The sequence below is a fragment of the Drosophila ananassae genome, unplaced genomic scaffold (assembly GCF_017639315.1).
Source record: "Drosophila ananassae strain 14024-0371.13 unplaced genomic scaffold, ASM1763931v2 tig00000115, whole genome shotgun sequence".
Classification (NCBI taxonomy): Eukaryota; Metazoa; Arthropoda; class Insecta; order Diptera; family Drosophilidae; genus Drosophila; species Drosophila ananassae.
Window position 1 is genome coordinate 14,863 of NW_025319118.1, and position 25,541 is coordinate 40,403.

Genomic DNA, 25,541 nt, shown 5'->3' on the forward strand with positions numbered 1-25,541 from the left:
TATTTTATCTTATTGCTAATATCATTTTTTAAATTTTGTAAAATTTATTTTAGAAAATAATTCCATTATATTACGGTTTTTTTCAAAAGGAGGGAGATGTAATAAGCACTACTAATATATTATATATATTTATATGAACCACCAGAAGTACTTAAAGGGTACACACTGTAACACTTTGTCGCAGTGTTTGATTTATTCAAGGTCTCGGTCATAAACCTAAAAGCACCGAAATATGAATCGCCCGCTGTGCCTTTGCTGTACGCCGAAAAGTGCATATGTCCGTATATATGTAACACGAGTGGACCTTATGCATGTCCACATACCTCCGCCTAAGCGAACATATATACTTAACATAGCTATATACTTAAGAATACATAGCCGTATCTCCGCTGCCGCTTCAGCTGCAGCTACGAGACTTAGACTTCCTTAACTCCTAAGTAAATTTGTAAAATCAGAAACTCCCATGAGCTCGGAGCGGCGACAACAGCTGCTCTGAACATAATCTAAAATAAGGAATGATTAAACTTAACAACAGCTATCTGTACAATTAAATTGGGAATGAGTTTACATTCAGAAACAAACTACATAAAACTACATGGAGAAACTTCGATAAAAATAATACATGGCGACCGTGACAGGACATCAAAGGATCTCCAACAAACAGGACAACGAAGGATCCACAAATAAGACAAAAAAAAAAACAACACAGCAGCGGCCACTTATGAGACAAACGGAAAACAAAATATCGCAGTAAGTAGAGTGTGATGTGTGAAAAAAGAAGTACATGGTGCAAGGACTAAAAGCCAGAAAGGCTGAATTACTGAAGCTACTAAAAAGCAGAAGTAAATGAAATTAGAACAGCTTGGTGAAAATACACGCCGAAGTTGAGCACATTAAAAATCTATTCAACCAAAGAAAAAATAAAACCACAGCCAAACACCCATTCACCTACGCTGCAATTGAAAATATAGCAAAAGCTACAATAAAATCATATCCACAACCAAAGCAGGAAATACCCAAGTGCTTCCAGCTCAACCCGGAACAGTAAACCGACAGCGCTACCCAGAGCGCAACTGCAACTGCGTTGCATATTTTTTTTTGTATAAAAACCATAAAAAAACTAATCAGGTTTTTATGTAAGAAAAAAAATAACAAAAACAATAATATAATATATATATAGCCAAAGAGGAAAATTTACGATTTAAATGAGCCAAGCTGAATGGCGAATAAATAATAAATTATATTATACAATTTACGCAAAAAAAAATTATATACCAATTTCGACTTCCTCTCTTTATCTCAAAGTGGACGGACGTGTTTTTTTGTGCGCACTGCGTTTTCATAAAATTTGCTTACTAGCTTTCCATAAACAATCGGTGTTTATTTCTATTCACATAAATAATAAAAATAATAAACAAATTGCAATTCATAGATCCGTATCGCTTCGGGTGTGCAGTGATATATTTGGAGGTAAAATAATAATTTTATTAATTTTTCTTCCTAACATAGCACTGCTCTGCTTCTTTATCTCTTACGGTGTTGCTTCTATTCTATTGCTCCTATTTCTCGCTCAATAGAGATTCTTATCTCTATTCTTTGCATTTTACTAACTCGCACTAACTGCTCTCTTCAATCTCCCCCTTTCGTTTCCCTGGTAAAGTGGTACAAAGTTCATCAATACTATTAATAAATTAATTATTGAAGTTTTTAATAATTGTTAATAAATTAATTATTTATATTTTTAATAATTATGGAATTTAAATTGGTCTGTGCGTTGAAGTCTTTTAATAAGACAATCTCGTCTTCCCAGCCTACCATCCACTGCTGGCTTTGTGAAAACGTTTTACACGCTAAGTGTGCTGGGTTCACGGCCTCAGTTTCGGATGGAATCTCACGTAGGTCTGGTCTCCACTTTTGCTGTGACGGTCGTCGTGCTGTTCAGGAAAAAATGAGATCGTTCATAAGGCAGACTAAAAGCGGATTCAAGGAGTTGCTTAATGGTTTTCGTAAAACAATGACCAACTCTGTGCGCTCGATATACAGTTTAGTTGTCTTCAACTACTAAATGAGTCTCCAAAGCGTAAGAAATCCTCTTTTAGTGATGTGCTTGTGGTGAATAATCTTCAGCCTGCTCAGCCGACAACTATGCAACCGCTTATATTTCTGGCCACCCCAGATATGTGAGGTAAAAGTGAACAGACGTCCCGTTTGGCGCTCCCCCCGAAATGCCAGCTGATGATGCAATGCACGTAGGCTGAATTTTGAGCACAACGTGACCCCTACCGGGCGCTACCCATAAAAACGCACACCAGATGGATCTGGGCAAGGGGGCTATTCTGGCCAAGTGCTGGACCCTGGCGGTCTACCAAGCGAACCCAACACCAAACCCACAACCTTAGAATACTAACGGGGCATGACCTGGTTTGTTGTAAGAGCCCTTCACTCCAGTTTCGGAGGGGGAGGTCAAAAGCTACGCGAGAAAGTTCGACACTATTTAGACTCCAGGGCACGACGGAGTCGCAAACGCCACCCTAAAACAGGCAATGGAGGAAAAACCAGTGTTCTTCTCAGAGACCTTCAACAAGTGCCTCCAGCAAAGACGCTGATTTATGAGACGAATGAAGGAACAAAACTGTATGTTCCACAAGGATCGGCTCTCGGACCGCTTCACTGGAACATCATGTACGACAAAGTGCTCAGGATCGAGCACCCGGAGGGATGCAAGCTCATCGGCTTCGCGGACGACCTTGCCCGGGTGGTGGTGGCCAAGGAAACAAGGAAGTGGAGACCAGGGCTAACAAAGCGATAAAGTGCATATCGTCATGGATGGCGGACTCGGAATTATACTTGGCGGCACCCGAAACGGAGGCGGTCCTCTTCATAAGCAGAAAGAAGGTGGAACATAATACCATCCAAGTAGGCAAATGCTTCATAAGATCCTAGGATACAATTAAGTATTGTGAGGAGATTAGATATCCTACAAGCCAAGACAGGAGGCAAGAGGGGCAGCATGACCTACACATTAACAATACGGATCGGAGGCCCAAGCGGGGCGGCGGGAATTGGAGAAAGTTAACGGCGTGATCAGAGGAGCAAAGGATTAACGGCAGGATGCGAGATTTGCAAGGAATAACGGGCGCCTCAGGCACTATATAAGGAGGGCCCCTGGAGCAAATCGGAACCGAGTCTTCTAGGGAAGCTGGAGGAGTTGAGTGAATGAGTTTGCGATCATTAGCTTAAAAACCTCCTGTGGGTAAGTCCGGCGACGGTACGCGAATCAGTCAAGGAGTAGTAATCAAGGAGCAAGTGGGAAAAGGATCAATGATCCGCGGTGGAACTGAAGCCCAAGGGTAAAACGAGTCGGATTGGGTTATTATCCTGGTGTCATAGCCATAGCGACGGATCGGCCAGGCGTACTCCTTGTCGATTCCTGACCGTTAAGACCACGTGTGATCCTGTAGCGAGGTGTAGCCAGCTCGGGAACTCAAGCCCAACAGTGAAACCAAACAGGGACACCCCGGTAAAGTCAATAGAATCCTGATCCAGGCGCTGGGGCGTATGCACAGCGTATCACCTGGAGTTAAAGGAGACGCGACGTCAAAACCTCTGGTCTGCCATAGATCCTGCGGGGCGTATGCACGCAGGTGTTTGGAGGCAAGTGGCGAACGCAAGGGAGGCGTGTCCTGTGGGCTAGGTAGGCGCTTCGTGCCCTGATCTGGTCTCCCTAACGCCGCATGTCAAACGTAATAATGCTGCGTAATATTGCTGCGAGCGCTCTCCAAATCCTTCTCCAGCTCTGGGATCCTCTTCAAGGCATCGGCCACCTTTGGTTTCTTCTCGGCTTCAGTACCGCCTGAGCAGATGGACCGGGACTTCACTGCCTCGGCAAACCTGGAAGATAAAAAATCTTATTTTGCTGCCGAAAGGGAATAAGCCGACTGATGACCCATTAGAATACAGGCCTCGATATGGTAGAGGTCATCCTCGAGATGACCATTGCTACTCGCATCTCGAAATCCATGGAGGAGAAAGGAGCTCTCTCAGTGAACCATTATGGATTCCAGAAGGCACGTTCTACGATTGACGCGATCAAGGCGGTGAGCTACTAAATCTGTAAAGTTTTACTGAACCTGCTGATACTGCAAGGGATTTTTTGAACATAGAAACAGTTCTTTCTTCTATTAACTCCTATTAACTCCTATTTAATTGGAGAAAATCTTATTTAACTAACTATATTAAATTCAAAAAATTTATTTTGAGTTTATCCTTAAATATAAAATTAAAACATGGTATAATCTATAGTTTTTAATAAGAAAGACAAAATCTTCCATAGGAAAATGTTTGAAACAAAATCAAAAAAGCACTGAAATAAATGTAGAATATAGAAGATTTTAACTTTGTATGAGTATTCCAAAGATATGGTAACTGCTAGATGTAATATTTATATTTTATATATGTTCAATGATGGTCAACTCCATTGCTCCCCCAATAGACCAATGCGGGAATCGAGTTCTCCTAACGAGTGTAGGGGGAACGTTGATTCTTCTCTGCTTCTCCTTCTGCATAGGGCAATCCAGCCTCCCACGTCAGTCTATTGCGTCTAGAAACCACACATCCAAAAAGTGTATTTTGGGCAATCGAGAGGCAGTGACCTAAATGGATTTGGCCAACTGACAAAAGGTTGAAGAACAGACTGGCTGCAATTAGCAGGTCCACACCCTGCGGTCTGTGGAAGTTGGCATCGGCCAGAACTACTTCGTGAGAAATATTCCAAAATATAAATTTATGTATGTGGTTAGTCGAGACTTCACACATACATTATCGCAAGATCCTTCCGTACCAAACCCGGCGAGACCGGCGACCGCTACACAGCATTTGGAGCGACAAATCTGAAGTTGACTTGCCAGCCGCGATGATATAAGGTGAACTTGTGACCCAGAGTCCAATAACACTCTGCAAGGCAGGAAGACACCTGATAGACTACGGATGAGGATATTGGCGGTTGGCAGAAGCACTTCAGTATGGCGATCCTGAGTCAAGATGGTGTTGATTGAATGGTAAAATGGGGTAGCAACGGAAACACAAGCGGTTGCACGTTGGGCATCGGGAAACTGAACATCCGCGTGCAAAATGATCATCCTCCAAACATACAAAACAGCGGGACAGCCGTCGCACTTCGTCGTACCGTTGACTAATTGGCAAGGCAATAAAGCTTGGATTAATAGGAAGCGCGTGCGCCAAAACACCACACAGGGCGCATAGAGCTGGATAGGCGTTAATAATCATGCACGAAGATTGGTTATCCGAAGATCTACCTCGGCCCACTTGGTTAGCTGGTGGATACGCAGCAAAAGAGAAGTCCCACTTGGCTTTTGTGACAGGTTCCAACTTCTGAAGGACAATCTGGATGAGCAAGCATCCTTGGATCTCGGCAGCTGATCCGGATCTCATGAGAGCCCGCATATGTCCATTGAACCGATCCGATAGCTCCCGCAAAGTAGCATCAGACTCTGGCTCGACCACACGAAGCTGCAGGATCTCATTGATGTGAGACTGGAAAATTAAACGCCGATTACAAAAACGATTGCGCAATAGGTCAAGGGCCACATCGTAGTTTGCGTCAGTAATTCCCAGCACTCTCACCGTCTCCAAGGCTGACTCCCGCAGGCATGAAATAAGCCACCGGAGCTTTTCCACTTTTTTGGGGGGGGGGGGGGGGGGGGCTGGCTTGTATGGCATGGGTGTGACATCGGCCTTATCGAGAAGTGTTGTGTGGGCAGCGATTTTAATGGAGCGCTTGGCTACCTCCACCTGAATGTCCACCTCCAACTGCGAGTCGCCAACTGCGAGAATTTCCAATACAGCTCACTTCCGTCGGGGTCACCAAATTATAGCGCTGCCAGCTTTTTGATAGCGGCCGAATAAAAACAGTGGCAATTCCGTTTTATACTTAATTGAGAGCTAATTCCGCTCAATATCACAAAATAGCGGCCCGTCAATAACAACCCCAAAATATGCAAGCTTTTCCAAAGCTCCCAAAAGCGTATGCTCTACAAATGTCAACAAAGTGCATGCGAAACTGGGAGACAAAAGAGAAGATTAAATGAAGCTGCAGCTGAACAAATCATCAATATTCTAATTGGCTTATCTGATGGCTGCTTAGCCCAACAAAGAGAATCAAAATAAAGAACTAGAAGCAACATTTAAAAACGAAGATGATTTACAAAATACAGGAGCTAATATCAGCGCCCTAGAAGACATTAGCACATGTATTTAAATCATTAAAAAGATTTCAAACATCATCACCTACCTAAGCAGATTTTCACGAGAAAGTAATAAATATTCATGAGAAAACTATTCATCAATGTATTAAAAAAACATAATAAAAACATAATAAATAAATGCGATATTTGTAATTTATGCAAGGCAGAACATAGAAAAGTAGCATTAACCTTTGAAATTTTAAAGAAACCAACTTATGAAAATTTACAACCGGCAGGGTCCGATGCGCTTTCCGGGTGCTGTGGGCTGAAATTTAAGTTCAGATGTTTTTTTTTTGGTTTTAAGCCCTCATAAGGCTGTTTCACTAAATAAACTACTATCACTATTACCACGCTCATTAAAAAAAACTTACAACATAAAACTTAAAAAATATCCTTAGACTTATGCGCCTTTCGCTATGCGCTGTCTCGTTCTCCACAGGATCTGTTCTCCCGCACTCACAAATACTGCGATGGCACTTTCTAATGTAAGCCATTAGATTACATAGCTTTTCCTCCACTCCACCGAAATCACTAGATTCTGCGAAAGTTATCCTGCAGAACTGGATGAGGAGTTCGATATTCGAATATTTTACATATTTTTTTGAGAAACTTTAGTTTAGCCAAGGGGAGGGGAGTTCAGAGTGGGTTTTTTCCTTTTTTTGTTTATTTATAATTAGCCTATCCTATCCTATCCACCGAGGTGTGATACGCGTTTTGCAAAAAAAAAAAAAAAACACAAAAAAAAACAAATTTTTTTTCAATAGTAGTGTATTTTCACAATTTTCAAGATATTGATCTGAAAATCAACCGTACGATAGCCGCAAGTCTACAGATTGTAATACAATTGTACAACTTTTTCGCTTCAGACGACTTGTTTCAGCCGAAGTCGGAACACCAACTGCCCCACTTTTTTTGGAAGGCCTAACTTTGCAGCGGTCCTGTCGCTGCCATTTTCAATTTAAAAAAAAAAATTGTTTACGTTTTTGTAGATAAAATGACAGAAAAACATTTGAAAAAACCCGCTGGATAAAATATTGATTACTTTTCCTACAGCAACTTTTCAAAAAACCCGCCGTAAAAAGGCGTTTACATGGTAGGACCCCCCTTATGATCTAAAACAACAAACATGGCAACATTTCCACTCTTTGACTTTTGGTACAGAAACACGCTGGAAAAATCTTTGTGATTCTGCCGGCTGGGTGGCCTCAAATTTGGGACGTTGGTCCTCTTGCACTGACTATCAGCTGCGATGTAATCTTTTACGTCTGCAATTTTACCCGGCCAATAAAAATACCTCCCCTATCATGTTTTCGACAAAAAAGGCATTTCTCCTTGTTCCGTTTGCAGGACTAACAACCCACCAGCTCCGGATTTACTGGCGTCGCAGTGCATCAAAAATGCCCGAGATAAGTCTGGACTACGTAGCAATTGAAAGCATAATTTTCAAGGACTCGACAGCTTTTTCCCTTCCGAAGTCATACTAAATTTCTGCTTCGGCTTCAGAGAATCGGTGAACGTTTCTGATATGACTGAAAAGTTATTTATAAAATTCCTATACCACCACGCTAAACCCAAAAAACTCCTTAATGCCTTTAATGTGGTTTGTTGGGACTTGTGCCAACATCAAACTTGGTAGAGCTTCTGCGCAAGCTCTTAGTTATTTTCTTGTATTCACGTGTCCGAATGAACTCCACCTATGCGCAAGATACTTCACTAAACGCATACAAAAATTGCTTTTTGCTATGTTGATTATTATAACTTTGCAGAGGGTATTATAATTTTGGTCGAAAGTGTGCAACGCTGTGAAGGAAACAGATTCTTGGTACAGATTCTATTTTGGATAAAATAATATGATTTGCTGAATTGCACAAGGATCGGCCGACTATATCCAATAGCTGCTATATAATTGAACGATCTGAATTGGCATAACTTTGGTGTATTTTAAGCTAGAATGCGGATTCCATTTTGAGCAATCTAATTTGTTCTGCGAAATTTCATCAGGATCGGCCGACTATATCCTATAGCCGTCATATGACTGAACGGCCGGAAATGGAACAACCTTAACTGCAAGGGTATATCAACTTTAGCTCCGCCCGAAGTTAGCTTTCTTTCTTGTTTTTTTAAATTATTCCTATCATGGTTTTCCAAAATTCTCAGAATTGCACATTATTACGATTAGATTGAAAAATAGGTTATCCGCTAACAGACTGCTGAATCTAACTTATTTTCTCTGAGCTGCTGGATTCGCGGGAAACCTGATCGCCTGGCGTGTTCCAGATGTGTTCCTTACACCGTTTTTTAAACATTTTATTAAACTGTATATTAAGAATTTCTGGTTTCTTCTAAAACGCACTCTTTTTTTGCGCTAAACATCCTTAAGGTGTTCTATCGACGTTAACGCAATATTTAATATTATGTGTTGGATTTCGGGCATTAAATTTCGTTGGACTGGTATAAGGTATATCTAGTGTCTGATGTGTGCAAGCTTTTACCCTATATATAAAGTTGTACATCCTTAAACCGCAGTTTTTGCAGAAAAACCGCAATTTCCTGGTATTCCAACTCGGCCTCTGAGCTTTTTCATCTTTCATTATGTACAGGAATTGGAAATGCCTAATAGGTGTTCCAAAGGAGCATTCCGCCCATATACACTTTCATGTTGCACATTTCCCTCAAGCCCTTGCCCTAAATGAGCTTCAATATTAGTCTGAATATCTGCCCTGATTGAATTGTCCTAAGACGATAAATCTACCAAATTTGACTCACTGTTATAACGCAAAAGCGATACATATAAGACCAAAACTTGCAGTCCCTTTCTGTTGCAAACTAGACAATGTGATGTCACTATATACTAGGTCTTAGTACATGTTATACGAAATTCAATAATTCCACACCTCCTGGTGTGTTTATTTTCTGGTTCTATCAAGCTGCTACAAAGGCTGCAAGTACTGACCGGAGAAGATACCTACCTTTCAAAACTCCTATCTAATTATAACCACCTGATAGACGTGATCAGCAATCAGCTACTTATAACCATACCGACTGCATACCTAAGCATCTTGTCAAGCTATCAAATTCTCCTAGAAAATAAAGAAAAACCAATCAAAACCACATTATTTTTTTGAACGACAAACGAAGCATCCTTACAGAGGAAAAGATTTTTATTATTTTTTTGGTCAAACTAACCTTGATGAAGATGGTCATCCAAAAAAGTATAATTGCAGCCCAATTACGGAAAATTAATAAAACTCAACTGCTTGACAAGCACCAAGGCTTTTGAAATAAAATAAAATGGATAGAAAACTGTCATTCCAAAATATAATTTTATATTTTCTTTGAAGAAACTTAGTCAGGACAATTAACATCTGGCACGCCACGAAAGCGCTTTCTGGATCTGCAGCTAATTTCACTAGGGGGCCCTTAGAAAGGTCGATGCACTTTGTATAAGTTATATAAAAACAAAAAAAGAATTAAAAATAACTACCCAATCCCACATGCGTTTTATTCGCAGTCTCGTTTGCGCCAGCCCTTCTCCAGCACTCATATTAGATAGTGCAGGTGTTTGCTTTTGGTACTGCTGTCAGCTGGTTTTTCAGTTTTGTCTCCTCTTCTTACTCCTATATAGCACCACAGTCGCGGGCGATGTATTCTTACTTCAGGCTAAGGACTTCTTTTTTTTGGCACCAGCTAATCTTGGAACTGTATTCCCTTAATCGCGACTTGGTATTTACCTTAATAACTTATTCTACTTATTTAATACCTGGTAAAAATACTTCAAATACCAGATTCCCAAGTGAAAAAAATTAAGGGCTCCTTCGACCGAGAGCAGCTACATGATACATTGGGACTTTTGGAGCCCCTATTGGTGGTGTTGGTGGCTTGTTATCAGCATTATTCTTCTGTCGCTGATTCTGTCCAGATTCACATGGACTTTGTTGTTATTCGTGGCGCAAGCGCTTTTAAGAGCTTAGAAGAGCTTCTGCGAGCTTGCTCTTTGTTATGCATTTGTTTAGTGGAAGTGATCGTTTCACCGGTTAATTTAGGTTATTTTCGTTCTTCTTCGCAACTTTCTAATCTCATAGTTTCTGAAATTCAAGAGTGGTCGGATAAATGCCCATGGCGGCACGTACCAACAAAACAGAACCCCCTAGATATAGTAACAAAGGTAAATAAAATTATGCATAGAGCAAATTAAACATATGATTAAAATAAACAATAAAAAACATACCAAAAGTTTACAATGTACCAAATCTTAACATAACCAAAAGCAGTACCAGTGTAAAGGAAGCGATTCTTTCGGTCTGTACACATGGTAAGTACACAATCTCCGGTCTTATGAACGGCAAGAAATTCCATCATGTAGCCACCGCGTTGGTGGTGAGAATATACCTGAATGTAACCGGTGTCAAGGGAGATAAAAACACTTCCTGTGTGGAATAAAATGTAATAATAGGTTTACTTAAATATTGAAAAATGCTCACCATGTTTTAAAGTTTGAGGTCGCGTTTGAAGGAACAAGACAGCCTGAACCGAAATAGGTATATTGGCTCCATAGTCTCTATTATCTTCAGGTCGATTAGTAACTGTAGATCTTCCAGCACGACTCATTTGTAATCCATGAATACCAGTATGTGTCGGACGTGAAGCTAATCGTTTACTTCGTCTTAACGACTTTTCTTCTTCAGCAGTTAATTTAAGCTCTATGAAACGGGTAGGATCCATAACACTATATCGACGATAAGGCTGTCCGGTTTCAAGTTTCCAAAAAATTATTTCTCCGGAGTAAGTTGCTGTTACTACTCCTTCGCCAAGCTTAACGTCAGCGCAGGTAATATCATCCGTGTGAAACTTGGGCCATTTTTTCGGATCACCATACTCCCGCCCCACTACATCGTTAAATTCTGTAACTTGCCTATCCCAACCCATTGCAAGAATTCTGAAAAATTGAAAATATAGATCAATATAGATCAATATAGTCTAGCAAAAATAAGAAAAGTCGAATACTGTAATATATAGCTACAGTCGATTTTTCCGACTAAATGATACTCAGTACCTATCTTTTCAATCTAAACTTTATGCAATCTTTCAAAAAATAGATTCCCTAAAATCTATAAGGAAATTTTAACAAAAAATTCAACTGTGCCAAATTCATATCTTTATCTCATATATTCTCTGAGATTCACGTATTGAAAAATACAATAAGCCAGTATGTTAGGCCGATTGTAATTTTCTATCTACTTGTCTGCAGCTTGTTTTCCAGATATAAATTAGCCAGACAATTAAAATGACATCCAAATACCATAGAATATCAAACTCTTTCTAATAGTTTCCTGAACTAACGTTACCAAAATATGTCCATGCCGAAAAAAAACATAAACAATCAATATCAACAATCAGAAAATAATGCATTTTTTTTTTTTTGTGGTCAGAAAATTAAGTCCCTGCTTAATAGAAATTTTTTAAATTTATATTGAGTTATTGCATACATTTTTAATTAAATACAATACATAATGAGTTTACTTATTTGTTGCTTATTACATAGGCCAACAGCAAAAAATCTCCACGCATAAATTCACCTGCTCCATAACCTTTAAGCTCCCCTGAACCAAAGGTTTTATCGTCATAGGTTCTAAAGCTGTTTCTATGTTGAAAACGAATCTATTGCAGGTTCAGCTTGTTTATTAAAGCTTTACAGAAATTGTAGATAGTCATGGCTTTTTGAAAATATGAGATTAAAAAATGCAATTCAATCGACGAAAATATTGTTTAACCACGTATAAAAAATTCAATAAAATTATTTTGAGTTTTCTTTTAAATCCAAAATTAAAACATGGTATGATCTACTGATTTCAATAAGAAAATACAAATTTTCCATAGGAAAATGTTTGGGGAAAATCCATAGAAGACCAAAAATTAATATAGAAAGTCTGAGATTTTAACTTTGGGTGAGTGCTGCTAGATACCATTTTTTAATTTTAGTTGGTACACATACATTTCAAAAATGAAATGAACTCAATTAATGATGGTCAAGGCAATTACAAGGCCTTTATACCGCATACAGCGGAAACTGTGGGTGATAGAACCTATGTTTTTTCTGGACTTTGGTTCAGGGGAAAATCTATAGAAGACCAAAAATTAATGTAGAAAATCGGAGATTTCAACTTTGGATGAGTTTCCAAAGATATTGTAAGTGCTAGATACCATTTTTTAATTTTAGTTGGTACACCTACATTAAAGAATGATATGTTCTACAAACAATGATGGTCATCGCCGTCAGCCTAAATATTATGCAGGTAAGATTATGCGTGAAGGAAAAAAAAAGTTGGAAATTGTCGGCCTGTGTTTTTTTGTTGTTATTCGCAAGCCGTTTTTTTCTCAACCGCATCTTAAGCAAGCGAGTTTTCGTCCAGCCTGCAATCTAAGGCGGCGGCTTACCCTCAGAAATTGGACCAGTTTTTGTTATTTTCCAATTTCATCTGCATTTGGTTATGTTTAATACTATAAGGTTTTGAGTATAAATCCTTTTTGTTCATTTTGGAACCTCATTGAAAAATCTCTGGACTTTTACTTTTATAAATGTAGAAATTTTATTCTTATGAGCCGCTGCTACCCAATTGGCAGCTTAATCTAATCATCTATAACAATTTAATATGAAACTAAGTCTAAGCGTTGCTTAGGGCGAGAAGGGATTTCATGGGATCGTTTTAGTCTTCTCTTGACTCGATTTCTTGGATCAGCGCTGCAAATAGCAGCGGTGCCAAGTCTTTTGGCTACGCTGTTAAGGTGATCATTTAGTCGTTGTTGTCGTTGTGTTTGGTTCGGAAAAATCACAGAGATCCTTCGAAGAGTTTTCGCTTGCCAAAACCCGGATTTTGTTGAGGTTGGTTTTAGCAGCGATACCATAAACCTGGAATCCGTAGAAAAAAATTGGCGCTAATATGGACTTATATATTTGGACCTTCCATCTCAGCCCAAGCTTATTGCGTGGTGCGAGAAGCCAAGCCACCCGAGCCTTTTTGTTCCTAAAGGAGTTTTGAATACATGTAATGTGCCTGCCTCTGATTGGACTTCTATTGAGATTGACTCCAGGGCAGGTACTTCGACAATTGGTGAATGTAACATTGGCACATTTTTTTTAATTTATTCGAATGATCCAGTTCATGGCCCATTGGTGAAATGCATCCAAATACTCTTGCAAAGCAAATGTTGCAGCCAAGATACTACTGCTTCTGGCCAGGGCAGCAGCGTCATCAATATAGGTCGCAATTAGAACGTCTTGCTCAATCACTTCAGTGATTGGAGTTTGTGTAGGCATATCTGACGTATAGATAGAGTATAGAGTAGGGGCGAGGACGCTACCGTGGGGAACTCCGGCCGAGATGGTGTAAAAAGACTTTTGGCTTTATTCAGGAGCCCAGCGTGCCACACTCTATCAAAAGCCTATTTAATGTCAAGAAAGGCAGCCAGTGCATACTCCTTCTTCTCTAAGGCTTCTAAAGCAAAGTTGACAACTCTATGCAATTGCTAAGGAGTTCCATGCTGAAGACGAAAGCCGAATTGGAATTCTGGAATCGCACTGATGACATTCTCGTAAGAAAGTTGCCTGTTCAGGATCAGTGTTTCAATGTGTTTTCCCAGAGATGGTAGTAGACTAATGGGCCTGAATGAGTCCAAGTCAATTAGCGACTTTCCAAGTATGGGATCATGTATTTGGTATATATGGTAAAATTCGATCAATTTCTTCTCTTAGGTGTACCGTGAAAACTGTGGCTGATGGAACCCATGTTTGTTCTGGACTTTGGTTCAGGGGATCCTAAAGGTTATGGAGCAGTTCTATCACCCACAGTTTCCGCGGTACACCTAAGAGAAGAAATTGATCAAATTTTACGATATATTGAATTATGTAGGCCGTGTAATGAAGATGACCATCATTGTTTCTAGAACATATCATTTTTGAAATGTATGTGTACCAATTAAATTAAAAAGTGGTATCTAGCAGTTACTATATCTTTGGAATACTCATCCAAAGTTGAAATCTCAGATTTTCTATATAAATTTTTGGTCTTCTATGATTTTTCTCCAAACATTTTTCTATGGAAGATTTTTATTTTCTTATTGAAATCAGTAGGTCATACCATGTTTTAATTTTGGGTTTAAGGAAAAACTCGAAATAATTTTATTGAATTAATTATAGGTGGTTAAACAATCTTTTCTTCAATTAAGTTGGAGTTTTTAATCTCATATTTTCAAAAAGTCATGGCTATCTACAAATGTTTCTTTGTTTTTAAAACGTATCTATTGCAGGTTCGGCTTGTTTAGTAAAGCTTTACAGAAGTTGAAATAAGCAGATTGGCAAATTTTGCTATGTCTATGTCGATGATGTTATCGTCTTCTCAGAGGACGAAAACGCCCACATACACGACGCCAACATGAGAGTGTCGGCGCAAAAATCGGTTTTCTTAAAAAAAGCGTTAATTTTTTGGGGTTTTTAGTCACCAGTGAAGGGACTAGAACAGACCCAGAAAAGGTCCGGTCCATCAAGGAATTCCCGGAGCCTAAAAACGTATTTGAAGTAAGGTCATTCATGGGCTTGGCTAGCCACTATAGGTTTTTTATCAAAGATTTTGCATCAATAGCTAGGCCCATTTCGAGCATCCTAAAAGGGGAACATGGAAATGTCAGCAGATACAGATCCAGAAACATCCAGGTACAGTTTACCGAGCCACAACGGCTGGCCTTCGAAAGGCTTCGAAACGTCCTGGCCTCTGAGGATGTCATACTCAGATACCCAGATTATAAATTGGCATTTGATCTAACGACAGATGCCTCAACATACGGCATTGGCGCTGTGCTTTCTCAAAAGGGACGACCCATTACTATGATCTCTAGAACCTTAAAGGACAGAGAGGTTAACTACGCTACCAACGAAAGGGAGCTGTTAGCCATAGTTTGGGCGCTAGAAAAGCTTCTTCACTACCTATATGGGGTCAAAGACATAAATGTCTACACTGACCACCAACCACTGACCTACGCGGTGTCGGATTCTAATCCAAACACGAAAATTAAAATGTGGAAAGAACGCATCGACGAGTGTGGTGCCAAGGTTCATTACATGCCTGGCAAAGACCACCTCGTTGCAGATGCCCTTTTGAGGCAACAACTCAACGTTGTAGAAGAGGAAGAGGCATTTTCCAGTGCGGCCACAATCCACAGTGAGCTGTGATTTTTTTTTTTGTTTTTCTTGCACGTGCCGAACAAGAATATTTTTTATATGCAATTTTGTACACCTATATAGCATATTTTCGTCACTAAAATTGATATCAGATATTTTGGGTTTCGCATGCAGGTTCGTCACCGGTACTTTACCTCGTCAAGAGGTTTTTTTATATGATATCAGTTGTTTTTTTGTATATATTGAGCTTCAATTATTTAATACAGAACGCATAATATATAGAATATATATATATGGAAGTAACCTCTGGACAGGCGATTCACACAGTTAGCAATACTTTAATTGTAAGGATAAACACCAAAACTCTTTTTTTTTAACTCCATATTTGAACTCCAGATTTTGACATTTAAGAAGGTGGAATAATTAAAAACCTTTCCAAAGAAGTAAAGAATTTTTCAATAGCTTCAGTGGTTTTGAAGTTATACGTATTTTTAATTTAAAAAGATTTTGGAATTTGGTATGTTTAAAAATTTTAATTAAAAATTTTCCCAAAAATGTATTTAAAATCCAAAATTGTTTCGTAGTTGTGGGAAACCAAATTGTCTCAAACAGATGAGACGCCTATCCTCATGAGACTTTTACTATATAATAAATTATAAAAAAAAACAAGGAAGGAAAGCTAACTTCGGGAGGAGTCGAAGTTGATATACCCTTGCAGTTGTGCCATTTTTGATCGTTCAGTTATATGGCGGCTATGGGATATAGTTGGCCGATCCCTATGAAATTTTTTTGCGCGGTTCCCACTGCATACGTACAGCCCACCTCCCGTCCAACCGACCGAGGGACGCTGCCGCGTAACGTACGGCTCGAATCGCGGGAATAGATCCGAGATAGATAAGCGAGGATTAGGAGAAAGATATTACGAGGAAGAGTGTTGCATAGATAAGGCGGTTAATATAAGCGATTTAAGATTGTTAGTAGAGCAAAGTGATAAGATGTGGTAGAGACCATTGTAGTCCGAACATAATACCCTGAACGGATCGTGTTGGGCATATGTCGAACTACAATGGCTGAGGAGTAGAGGACGAAAGTTTCTAGTCCTTCTAATAGAAACGTTAAAATTTTCATAAATAAGATTATATAGAAACATGACACCCAGCATCGTTCTACGGTTTCTTAATGATGGTAAGTTGATTAGTAAAAGTCTACTACGATATGAGGGGAGGTAAAGATTTACATCCCAATTAAGTCCCCTAAGAGCAAAAGTAAGGAAGTTTTTTGAACAGATTCAATGTGATCTTGGTGTACTCCATATTGAGGACTCCAGACACACGATCCATACTCAAGAATCGGACGGACCAGTGATGTATATAACGTTTTTGTTATGTACGGGTCATTAAATTCTTTTGACTTTTAATAAAACCAAGCACACCCATAGCTTTATTAACCATGGTAGATACATGGTCGGTAAATTTAAGTTTCAAATCTAATAGGACACCTAGATCGTTAACCTGAGTTAATCGTTCTAAGGCGTTCCCATAGAGAAAGTACATAGCCTGGTGAGGACTAGATCGGTAAAAAGACATAAGCTTACATTTCGATCCATTAAGCTTTAGGTTAATTGCTAAACACCAATTTTGAAGTTTATCCAAATCGGATTGAAGTCTAGACTGGGCGCTAGTGAATTTATACTGAAGGCATAGCTTAACGTCATCAGCGTACATAAGTACAAGTGAATTAGTTAAGGCAAGGGGCAAGTCGTTAATACACAGAGTAAAAAGTAGGGGTCCAAGATGGCTTCCTTGGGGCACCCCCGATGTGGCGCGGACTACACGCGAGGTAACATCTTTAAAGAAAACACGTTGGGTTCTCCCTGATAAGTAGCTCGAAATCCACATAAGAAGATCAGTTGGGAATCCCAAAAGACTGAGTTTACTTATAAGAAGCGAATGGTTAACAGAGTCAAATGCTTTACTGAAGTCAGTGTATATGACGTCTGTTTGTAAGCCATTCCGGAAGCCATCCGTGATAAAAGATGTTAGCTCCAATAAGTTGGTAGTGGTGGAGCGGCGCTTCAAGAAGCCATGCTGGCACGGAGTTATTATTGAACTACATAGGTGTTGCAAATGTGGAGAGATAAGTTTTTCAAAAAGCTTTGGAATTGCTGACAATTTAGAAATGCCTCTATAATTAACAGCGTCGGATTTTTTCCCTTTTTTATGCAGCGGAATAATGAAGGATTCCTTCCACATAAGGGGAAAGATCGAAGTTTCCAGCGATAGATTAAAGAGTTTAACAAGCGGTTTGCACAGTGCCTCGGCGCAGTACTTCAGAACACAGCCTGGTACTCCATCAGGGCCTGGCGAATACACGGGCTTAACCTTAAGAAGATCCGATAACACACCACTTTGATCGAAAGATGGGCAAAATATATGGTTGGCTGATTGGATATTATAAGTGTAAGGCTGAGCTAAACTGCTGCTAGGTGAATAGGTAGTTTGAAAAAACTGTGCAAAGAGATCGGCCATTGCCTGATCGGTGTTCGCATAAGAGTTCTCAAACGTAAGCAGTGGGGGAAAAGATACATGTTTACGCTTAGTGTTTACAAAGTTATAAAACTGCTTCGGATCCTGAGTAAACTGAATCCTGCAGCGGCGAATATAACTCCTATAACATTCTGCGTTATGCACGGTGAAATTGGACCGAGCTACTAAGTATCTTGAATAACTAACTGTACAGCCAGATAATCTATGTTCAAAGTGTAATAAAATTTTTGTAATGCGATGTTTATATCCTCGCATGCCAGTAAATCAGACCAATCAAATTCCAAAATTAACTTGTTTAATTTCATAAAGTCAGCCTTACGAAAGAAAAGAACTTTCTGAGATTTAACTGTAGACTTAAGGTCAAAAAAGTAATTATTTTCGATTGAAACCTCAAGAGTGGGATGATATGGATCCTCAGGGTTAGAAAGGGGCAAAGTTCGGGAAAGAGTAATTCCATCAGGATCAGAAACGAAACATAAGTCCAACAGCCGACCTAAAGAATTTCTAACGTGGTTAATTTGCCCGAGTGACATGTCGAACATGCCCTCAGGGAAGTCATGGTGGGAGTTAAGCTGTAAAGACGGTGAATTATCAACATTTGACCACATAAGTTCTGGGATATTAAAGTCACCCAGAGCTATCAGCTGGTCACCATCAGACAGACGATCGAAAACCAAACGAATAGCGGAAAAATGTTGCCAGTATGTTGGCGGTTCGGACCAAGGTGGTATGTACGAACAGGTTACATACAAAGATTGATCGGAAAAAGTGATTTTGATGCAAAGAAATTCAATGTCACCAAACTCTTGTTTTTTTTTTGGGTTTTTGCTTTGGCTTTGATGTAAGCCGAGATATCAATCTCCGAAGTATCAGGGGCAAGCCGGGAAACAAAAATGTGTTTTGATGGTGGGATCACCTGCAAGGGTTTTGGTGCCGCCGTAACTAATACTGCGGCATCAGTGCGTACCAAGGGTCCGGACGGTTTATTACCCTGTTTGGTGACTGTTACAGGAGTTTGAATTATTGGGTCTGGGATCACTTGAAGCGATGCCACAGAGGACATATCGGACAATTGCTCACTGAGTCCGAGACATTCGGAAGCCGAATTTTTCTCAGGTCCGGCCCTTGGGGTGGCCAGAGATATAAGCGGCTGCATAGTTGTCGGCTGAGCAGGCTGAAGATTATTCGACCCGAGGACATCACTAAAAGCGGATTTCTTACGCTTTGGAGACTCATTTAGTAGTTTAAGACTACTAAACTGTGTATCAAGCGCACAGAGTTGGTCATTGATTTTTCGAAAACCACTAATCAACTCCTAGAAACCGCTTTTAGTCTGCCTCATGAACGACCTCATTTCGTCCTGAACAGCACGACAACCGTCACAGCAAAAGTGGAGTCCAGACCTACGCGAGATTGCATCCGACACTGAGGCCGTGAACCCGGCACACTTAGCGTGTAAAACGTTTTCACAGAGCCAGCAATGGATGGTAGGCTGGGAAGACGAGATTGTCTTATTGCAAGACTTTAATGCACACACCAATTTAAAATCCATAATTATTAAAAATTTGAATAATTAATTTATTACAAATTATTTAAAATTAAATAATTAATTTATTAAAAATTATTAAAAATTTAAATACAGTAGAACTCCAATTATCCGAACTCCGACTATCCGAATCGCCGATTATCCGAATCACAAGTCTTGACTTGACTTGTCTTAACTTGCCGTTGTGCCTACACTGACTTCCCCCGCGATTGTTTGTTTTGATTAAAAAGTGTGCTATTCACTTACTCGAGGACGCTACTCTTTCGCTATGGCTTACTTTTGTTTGTGCGTGTACAATACTGTATTGTTTATATACCATGGCTTCGAAAAGAAAACGAAAATCCGATTATCCGAATATTTGATTATCCGAATGGGTCCCGGTCCCCATTAATTCGGATAATTGGAGTTCTACTGTAATTAATTTATTAAAAATTATTAAAAAAATTAATAATTAATTTAAAAATATTATTTTATTTTATTAATGAGGAACCTTGAACCACTGCACCAAGGAAACGAGAAGGGGAGATTAAAGAGAGCAGTTAGTGCAAGTTAGTAAGATTTAAAGAAATAGAGATAAGAATCTCTATTGAGCGAGAGTAGAAGCAAAAGAATAGCAACAACACCGTAGGAGATGAAGAAGCAGAGCAAGGCTATGTTTGGAAAGTAAGTTAAATAAACTATTATTTTACCTCCAAATATATCACTGCACACGCGAAGCGATACGGATCTAAAAAATTGCAATTTGTTTATATATCAGTAAAGAAATAAACACCGATTGTTTATAGAAAGCTTATTGCAAATTTTACAAAAACGTAGTGGGCACAAAAAAAACACGTCCGTCCGCTTTAAGATAAAGAGAGGAAGTAAATTTGTCAAATTTTTGGCAAATTTGGCAAATTAAATTATTTTGTCCAAAACAGAATCCGTACCAAGTCCCATCTTTCTAACTTAAAAAACATCAAAGTTATGCCAATTCCGATCGTTCTATGACAGCCATTTTGCTTATAATGTATTTTGGTCAAATATAACATTTGTGGAAAGTCTCAACTCTTTAACTTAAAAACACCAAAGTTATGGCATTTCTGATCAATCAATTATATGGCAGCTATAGGATATAGTCGATCGATCCCGGCCGTTCCGACTTATATACTACCTGCAAGGAAAAGAATGATGTGTGCAAAGTTTCAACTCTATAGCTTTAAAACTGCGAGACTAGTTTTCGTAGAAACCGACAGAAAGACGGACAGTAAGACAGACGGACATGCTTATATCGACTTAGAAGATGATCTTGATCAATAATATATATATTTTATAGGGTCGGAGATGTCTCCTTCATTGCGTTGCACACTTTTGACCAAAAATATAATACCCTCTGCAAGGGTATAAAAACAAGAAAGGAAAGCTAACTTCGAGCGTAGCCGTTGTTATACCCTAGCAGTTAAGCAGAAGCTTATGCTATTATTATATATATCGATTCGTATATAGTTGTCCGATCCTTATGAGAATTTCACCATTAACAAAATTTCTAATAAAAATATTGGAAAAATCCCCAAGCATCTTTTCCGATCTTTCAGTTATATGGCAGGTATAGGATATAATCGGCCGATTCTTATGAAACATAGGATTAGATTGCCTAAAATGGAAACCGTAGATAGTCCCATCATTCTAGCTTCAAAAACAACAAAGTTAAGCCAATTATCCTAATAAAATTTTGCAAATCGGATAAGATTGCCCAAAATGTAATCTGTACTAAGTCCCATCTTATTAATTTAAAAAACATTCCACTGCATAAACATATGACAGCTATAGAATATAGTCGGCCGATCCTTATGAATTTTGCACATAAGATGTTTTGACCAAATTTAACATGTGTGGAAAGTCCAAACCCTCCAACTTAAAAAAACACCAATATTAGGCATTTCCGATGGATCAGTTATATGGCAGCTATAAGATATAGTCGACCAATCCTTATCAAAATTTTTTCAGATCGGATAATTTTTTCCAATGTGGGATCCATAGACAGTCCCATCCCTCTTACTTAAAAAAAAAACAAAGTTATGGCATATCCGACCAATTATATAATAAACATGTATTACATATAAAATAAATGCGCAAAATTAAAAAAAAAAAACCTTTTTCCTTTTTTTTTAGTTAGTTTTCTAGTTAAACCAATTGTTGAATGTAACACTTTATTTTGGGAGTATTGGCGAGAAAAGTATTGGCGGAATTGGTTTGCCTAGTTTTTTTTTAGCCTTTAATCCATGATTTGGCCCAAAAACAATGGTGGCTGTAATTTAAGTAATTATATGCTCAGTAAGGGCATATGCATATAAAGCTTTCTACTCGTAAAATTGTGCATTTGTAAGTCTTCTCATTAAGACATGAGACACTGAAACACAAAGCAGAATTACATCAAAAGTTTCCATTAAGCAGTAAAGTTTGAGGTTAGCCGAGTGGAGAGCGTCATGGTTCCTAACACGGAGGGCCTGGGTTCGAGTCCAAGTTGAGTCAATGTTTACGTTTTACTTTTTAAGCCCTTTTTTATTTGGATTTTATTTTTAAATAAATAAACTAAAATCTGAAAAGATATACTCCATATTTTTTAGGGTATTGACCAGATATATGCAGACTCCAAAAAGCAAAGTTGCCAATCAAATACACACACATGTATAAGTAAATGCAAGCTTCACAGGAGGCTGTACTAAATGGGTAGCTGCACTTACAGGACTATATCTTGAGTTAAGGGATTTTGCCAGATATGAGCGATATATCAAAAGTTGCGTCATCTCAAAAGTTATTTAAACGTGCAAAAAAAAGTTTATTTTCAAAGTATTTTTTTTTTTTACTATATAGACGTTTGGTCTCAAAGAAAGTGAAATTGATATTTAAAAAACCATTTCAACGGTGTAAAGCTCTTTTTAATATCTTTCTTAATTATAAAGTTATGAATTTTTCCATTAACAAAGTTTTTTTAATTTTTTGACAAACATTTTCAAATTTTTTCCAGGATTTTTAAGAAAAAAATAGTGCAAACAGACAAACCGACAAACCGATGCAAACTGGCTTCATTTTGAAAAGGAAGAAAAAATCGAATTTTTCGAATAACTTCTGAATGAAATGTCGGATCGGGTCCATTGAGGTACCAATCGACGCGTATTTCGCTCTAGAATATATAAAAATATTCTATCTGGGGACTAAAATGAGTCGCCCAGCCCCGCTTTAGTGATTAAAATTTTTTTTACTTTCACCCTAATTTCTCCCAAACCAAATAACTTTTAGATCGGTTGCCTACAGAAAATTTTTAATTCTTCGGCTATATATAGGGTTTTCTCGCGCACGCCTAGGCATGCAGGTCGTCACCTCGTGGACTTCCGTCCACAGTGATATAGGCCGTGTAATGGCGATGACCATCATTGTTTCTAGTACAAAAAATTTTTTAAATGTGTGTGTACCAACTAAAATTATAAAATGGTATCTAGCAGTTCCCATATCTTTGAAATACTCATCAAAAGTTGAAATCTTAGATTTTCTACATAAATTTTTGGTCTGCTATGATTTTTCCCCAAACATTATGGAAACATCCTATGGAAGTTTTTTATATTCTTATTGAAATCATTAGATCATACCATGTTTTAATTTTGGATTTAAGGGACAACTCGAAATAATTTTATTGAATTTATTATAGGTGGTTAAACAATATTTTCGTCAATTAAGTTGGAGTTTTCTTTTCTTCAAAAAGTCATGTTCAAAACGTATCTATTGCAGGTTCAGCTTGTTTAGTAAAGCTTTATCGAAATTTTTCGAAAGTGGCTTCACTTTAGTTTACTTGGTTTGTTTAAAATACAAATTTCCATTTTTTTTGTTTAAATTTTTTTTATTTGATTTGTGTTTTTGGTTTTTGTTTTATTTTATTTAATTTTTTCACTTTTTTTGAGTTTTTTCGAGTTTTGACTTATTATTTTAACTCTTTTAGTATGTTGGAAGTACAAATTTTTACTTTTTGCTGGTTTAAAATTTTTTTTCAATTTTTGATTTTTTTCTTTATTTATATTTTTTTTTTCACCTTTTTCGGTTTTTTTTTTTCTTGACTTGTTATTTTTACTTTTCTTTGTACGTTTGAAGTAAAAATATTCACTTTTTGGTGGTTAAAAGAAATTTTTTTATTTAGTTTGTATTTTTTTTTTGTTTTTGTTCTCCTTTTGTTTAGCTTTTTTCTTGACCTATTATTTTTATTTTTCTTCGGTTTGGTTGTTGTCTTATTTTCTTATTTTAAAATTCCACTTTGGCTATTGTAGTTATTACCAATTATAATCACGACTGGTTATTAAGTTAAAAAAAAAATATTTAAACTTTTTAAGACACTAAAACATCACATCAATGTAATCATCACATAATGTACATATATCATTTGAGGAAACGCCAAAACAAATAAATAAATTGTATCAATATCTATAAATCGAACTGTGGCTTTTTTTATTAAAGACAATATTTGGAACGTGATTGTGCTTCAAAAAAAATTTGTGCTGCGCGGCTTAAAATATATAAACATAAACAAATAAACAAATTAAAAAAACATTATTCGTTTTGTAATTTGTGCGCGAAATATTAGCATCTGTTGACATACATACTTACGCTATTTGCAGAGTGCTACAATCGCTCATACATATATTACCCCATTACATAGAAGTTGCACAGTGGGCCGTGAGCTGACAATAAATAATCGAACAAATAAAATATTTTTGTTGCGAAAATGAATCCGTTTGTCGATTGTGCCTCTCCTGGAAGGAAAGAATTCCTGAGCAGTTGTCCTTTTTGAGGACCTTCAAGGATTGCTGTTCTCCTTAAAAGAAGTGGGGAAATTTCCGGAGGCGATGGAAAGCATCGTCGCGGATTTCATGAGCGCACACAAGCTGCTGTGCGAGCTGGATGTTTCAGAACTCAGGAGCGATTTGCGCGTCAACTTCAACGATGCGGCGATGGAGGCTCGATTCATCCTGGACCAGGAGATTATGCGGCGCTCCAGTTTGTTGCCGGCGAATTCAACGCTAATCAACGGTACTGCTGCCACCAATTTTGATGCGTCGTTCGGCAGATCTTTCCAGGCACTTTTAGTGGAGGTTATGCGGAGGGGCTTGAATTTCTGTCACTATTCATTAGTCGGGTCGAAAAGCTTCAACGGTTACGGTCCTGCCTTCGTGAATCTGCCTTGGAGACTATTCGATCGTTGGAGCTCACGGACAAAAATTATGAGGTCGCATTGGAGCTGTTAAACAAAAGGTTTAGTAATCGCAAGCATATTTTTTAAGCCCATATTAATCCAAGTGATGTTGTAGAAGGTTGATGATGCCACGCAGTCTAAGTGGAAGGAAATTCAAGCTGAATCGGATTCCTTGGATTCCATTCCAGCGTGGGAGTCCATCGTCAGTTTTCTTGAACAAAGATGCCGGACTTTGGAGAGCATGAATTTGCTGACGACATTACGTGCACCAAACTTTGCGGTAGGGCGACGTAGACCCTTTCATCCAGGTAGCTCTGCATTTGTGATCACAAACTCTTCCGCATACATGATCTGTGATGGCCATTCTCACAAGATAAACTCCCGCCCAAGGTTTTTAAGCTTGTCGCCTGAGGATCGTTTAGGCGAAGTTAGACGATTGGATTTATGCCGTAAGTGCCTTGGAGCTGGGCACCTATCTCGGCATTGCAATGCGTCAAGCTGCCGTGCGAGTGGACGCAGACATCATAGTCTGCTGAATTTTGGTGGCAATTCGCCCACAGGGCGAACATCTAGCGACGCTGTTTCTGATTCAGCGTCCGCCGCCGTCAATGGTTACGAGGGCGCGCAACAAGACGAAGGAGACAACAGGTCGGATAAAATTACCGTTGATATCTTATCAATGTTGGAGATCTCACCCACATGATTCAAAATTTTTTTGGTATTAATTTTTAGTAATTATTTTTAAGATCGACAATATTTTGTAGTGCAAGGGTACACATCGGTTCACTGAGACGCT

The 25,541-nt window shown here is 38.5% G+C and overlaps 1 protein-coding gene across 1 annotated transcript; it reads right to left on the reverse strand.

Moving 5' to 3' along the window:
* Positions 1-3,737: 3,737 nt before the first annotated feature.
* On the reverse strand, positions 3,738-24,204 carry LOC116656485 (WD repeat-containing protein on Y chromosome-like). Its single transcript, XM_044718169.1, has 4 exons — positions 24,200-24,204; positions 10,745-11,199; positions 10,492-10,690; positions 3,738-3,891 (listed from the first exon to the last, which is right to left on the reverse strand). The coding sequence occupies exons 1-4, from the start codon at positions 24,202-24,204 to the stop codon at positions 3,738-3,740; spliced, it is 813 nt and encodes a 270-aa protein (XP_044574104.1).
* Positions 24,205-25,541: the final 1,337 nt, after the last annotated feature.